The 3,941-nt window shown below is 47.9% G+C and overlaps 1 protein-coding gene across 1 annotated transcript in view; it reads right to left on the bottom strand.

Moving 5' to 3' along the window:
* rapgef5a (Rap guanine nucleotide exchange factor (GEF) 5a) overlaps positions 1 to 3,629 on the bottom strand; it is a 117,804-nt gene extending 114,175 nt beyond the window's left edge. Inside the window, exon 1 of the mRNA XM_063185647.1 lies at positions 3,269 to 3,629. Within this exon, the coding sequence (XP_063041717.1) occupies positions 3,269 to 3,424 (156 nt within the window). The 5' untranslated portion in view covers positions 3,425 to 3,629. The remainder of the gene's footprint in view (positions 1 to 3,268) is intronic.
* Positions 3,630 to 3,941: the final 312 nt, after the last annotated feature.

The following is a 3,941-nucleotide window of genomic DNA, read 5'->3' as shown; positions in this document are numbered from 1 at the left end:
TCTTTGGATGGATAAACATGCGTCTGTGCGCACACACACACACACACACACTGAAACACTAAGCCACAAACATACAAACACTAAATCAAACACACGCATACACACACACACAACCAAATGTGTGCCCAAAGCCCATGGAGCACTCATTAAATAGCACTTGGATGGATATACGTGCACCACACACACACACACACACACACACACACACACACACACACACACACACACACACACACACACACACACACACACACACACACACACACACACACACACACACACACACACACACACACACACACACACACAAACCGCTGAAAATTCAGTGCACCAAACCTTCCATGGACACTATGCACTCAACAAGACCTCAGTGCACTGTGTGCACTATGCACTAAACGCCAGTGCACTGTGTGTGCACTAAGCACTAAACTCCAGTGCACTGTGTGTGCACTAAGAACTAAACGTCAGTGCAATGTGTGTGCAGTATGCACTAAATGCCAGTGCACTGTGTGTGCACTATGCACTGAACGCCAGTGGTGCTGACACAAAAAGTGTGAGATTTGAGACACAGCATGCGTCTATCCACCTAATCCTCACCAGTAGCCAGGGACGGAGCTATAGGGGGGGGCAAGCGGGGCATTTGCCCCTGGGCCCAGGGCCCTCCTGTATGTGTGTTGGGGGCCCTATTGTGACCATGGGAAGCCGTATGGGGGGCCCTATCAGTGTTTCGCCCTTGGGCCCTGTGTGCAATTGCCAGTAACTGCCAGTAGCACATTAAAACATCACAAAGACTGACAGCTGGGTATCCTCCTCCTCCTCCTCCTCCTCCTCCTCCTCCTCCTCTCTTCCTCTCGTCTTCCCTTTCCTCTTGGTATAATCCCTAAAACACCAGGCAGCATTTGTGAAAGTCAGGGCAGGACAGCTGGGCTTAAGTTGAATGCAGCAGCACATCGTCTAGGAAAGGAACATTTCCTCGGCAGAATTTTTTTATTATCATTATTTCTATATTCATCACAACACTATGCGTTCATACTCGGTTTGGCAGAGTGTAAGAACTAGAGAGAATGTACTGTCTCTAGTTGTGGCCAGGGGTGCCGAGTGCGGACATGGGGGGGCAACAGGGGACAATTTTCCCAGGCCCAGGGGGAGAAGGGGCCCAGAATTGGTTCCTCCCTCCTCATTACATTCTATCTATTGGGCTAAGGGGCCCTTTCAGATATATGACTTTATCCTAGGCCCAGTCAAAGATGCCAGTGGCCCTGGTTGTGGTTGATCTGTCTGGCGAAAGTTAACAAACTGAGCGCTTTCCACTACAGGGGATTTTACGCCTTTATTTGACAGGACAGTCGAAGAGGGTGACAGAAAGCGAATGGGACAGAGAGACAGGGGAGGATCGGGAAATGACCCCGGCCGGACTCAAACCGGGGTCCCCGTGGGTGGGCATATGCAAGCCCAAATGTAGGGGGCTTAGCGTGCTGTTTTGAATTTTGAATTCTTTTCTCTCAGTTCCGATACCAGACTGGCAGAGCCTGGACACAGCCATTCCAGAGCTCAGCTGTGAGTTATGTGTGACAGTTGACTCGGCAACACTTACAACAGTCCACGAGTTCAACAAGTCATTGCACATGTCGGCTTTCTTGTTCCCTCAAATCACGGCTGTAATTCAATACTGATTATATTATACCTGACAAGTCACAACGCAAAGCGCTCAACCCCACCCCACGTCTGAAGAACAAGGAGACACAAGACATAAAATGGATCCTGGCCAAGACAAAACAGGAATATCGAACAACAAAAAAGACATGTAATGGCAGATAAACTAATTATAAACGCAATAATGTTTATCTAACACTGTGGCTTGGAGAGTTTCTGTCATTGAAAATTAAATGAATAAAGAATGATGGATGAGAAGCACTCATCCATTTTCTTTGTCCTTTATTAATTACCTCCCAGACATTTTGGGCTTACCGTACATCCTTGCTCAGGGTGAAATGGCAATTTTCTCAGAGTTTCTGGGATTGGCAGGCAGCTGAGCTAGCAAGTCTGGTGCTTATGTGTCTATGTGATTTGAATGTACTTGTAAACATCCCTCCAACATGAGAAACTCTCCTACAGTGTCGCAGCACTGCTTCATGGCACCATTTTGGAGTCAGACAGAAAGAGAGGGAAACACAGAGACAGAGAGAGAGAGAGAGAGAGAGAGAGAGAGAGAGAGAGAGAGAGAGAGAGAGGTCCTTGCTCTGGTAGTTAAGTGCTAAATTGCTGAGGGGGTGGCAATCTGCTTGGGTGCACATGCAACACAGAACCAACAAGCACACAAAGGAACCACACAAACACATTAAGGACTTTCACATTTTATCATCTCTTTGCTTCTGTGTGCTGAGACGACCTCTACAAAACACACCACAAAAAATGAGCCTACCTAGACGCTTTTTGCATGCAAGGGCAAATAATAACTAGGGGAGGTGGTGCATGCCCTTGGAAAGATGGAATGCCTTTGCTTTTAGAGGCTGTTATCTATGCTTGGATGAACCTGTGTTCCCGCTCTGAGGTACAATGACCATAACGTGAATTATAGTGTAATAGGCCCTGTTCTTCACACACGATCACCCTCTCTAATGTTGTTGTTTTGAAGCACCTTAACATCAGAGGGCTCCCTTCTAACGCTCATTGCGTAAAGGTGCAAAACAACCTACTCCTTCAAACAATCACACTGGAGGGGGGGAAACAACAACCTGGGGTCAACGCTGCGGAATTTTGAATGATGACAGTTTAATTCATGAGTGTGAAATCCATACAGCGATGATGATAATGATTTGGAATGGTGCCACGAAATAAAATACTGATGTGTTCGACGACCGTGGCACGGTATCTTGCGCGAGAGCAAGTTATAAGTGAGGCTGTGATCAGGCCAGGTGCGAGTGGGCAGGCAGATAGAGCCTTGTTGCCTTAGATACCGTGACATGGAAAAATACGCTTTAATTGTTTTGCCGCCATATCCATAACAGTAAATTGACATTCAAGCACACGGTTTGTGACCATTTCTATTTAATTATCAAGGACAATGAGTTGGCGTAGTATGTATTTGCAATGTATAGGCTATTTATTTTTTCAATGGCACGACTCATCGATAAACATGCCGAGGCAGAGGAGGCTCGCGCCTCTCGGAGGCTGCACTGCCAACATGAACAGACTCCCCCTCAAACGCCAAAATAATCATTAACCTCGAGAAGGATGAAAACGTTGGACAATGTTGTAGACTACTCACACTTTTCTTCCTCAAATGTAGACCGTGTTTCAGCAAGCCAGGTAGATCTTTGATCTTCTGCTTCAACTGAACCTGTTCCCTTGCGTTTCTGTTCCAGCGCCAGGTAGCAAGGAGACCGTCCTCTGGCGCGGAGGGGACGTTTTCGGATTCCTCCATGTCCCTACCAGAGCTGTCTCTCACTCACGCCCGCACAGGATCACCATTACCGCCGTTCACCTTCCCTAGTCGACGTTATTTGCATCTGCAGTGAACCGAGCGTTCAACCGAATGAGTTTCCCGCAGCAACACGCGACGACACTGCTCCACCCAGCGACTGGCGTTTTTTCCTCCTCCGTAGTACTATCAATTTCTCTCTTGCGCGCTCTCACTCTCTCTCCCACTCTTCCTCGCAACCGCTGAAGCTTTTTCTAAAGTGTGAGCGTGTGTACCGCGCTACTGTGCACTAAAATGTGCAATGAGGACTGGGAGACAAGTCGAAAAGAGGAGAAGGGGGAGGTGACAGCACTAGAGCTCTAGCCCTGTCTCTCAGGTGCGGAAACATCTCCTCATCACTTCCACCTGCATGTACGTACGCCCTGGGAAATTCTGGGGAATTGGGGCTGCTGACAGGGGAAAAAGGGAGGACAAGGGCTATGGGTTTGAAGCGCAACACAGTCACGTTTCCATTAGCGTC

Source organism: Engraulis encrasicolus, chromosome 20, assembly GCF_034702125.1.
Source record: "Engraulis encrasicolus isolate BLACKSEA-1 chromosome 20, IST_EnEncr_1.0, whole genome shotgun sequence".
Taxonomy (NCBI): domain Eukaryota; kingdom Metazoa; phylum Chordata; class Actinopteri; order Clupeiformes; family Engraulidae; genus Engraulis; species Engraulis encrasicolus.
Note: the sequence above shows the minus strand (reverse complement) of the source record. Positions and strands in the feature narration are given on the sequence as shown.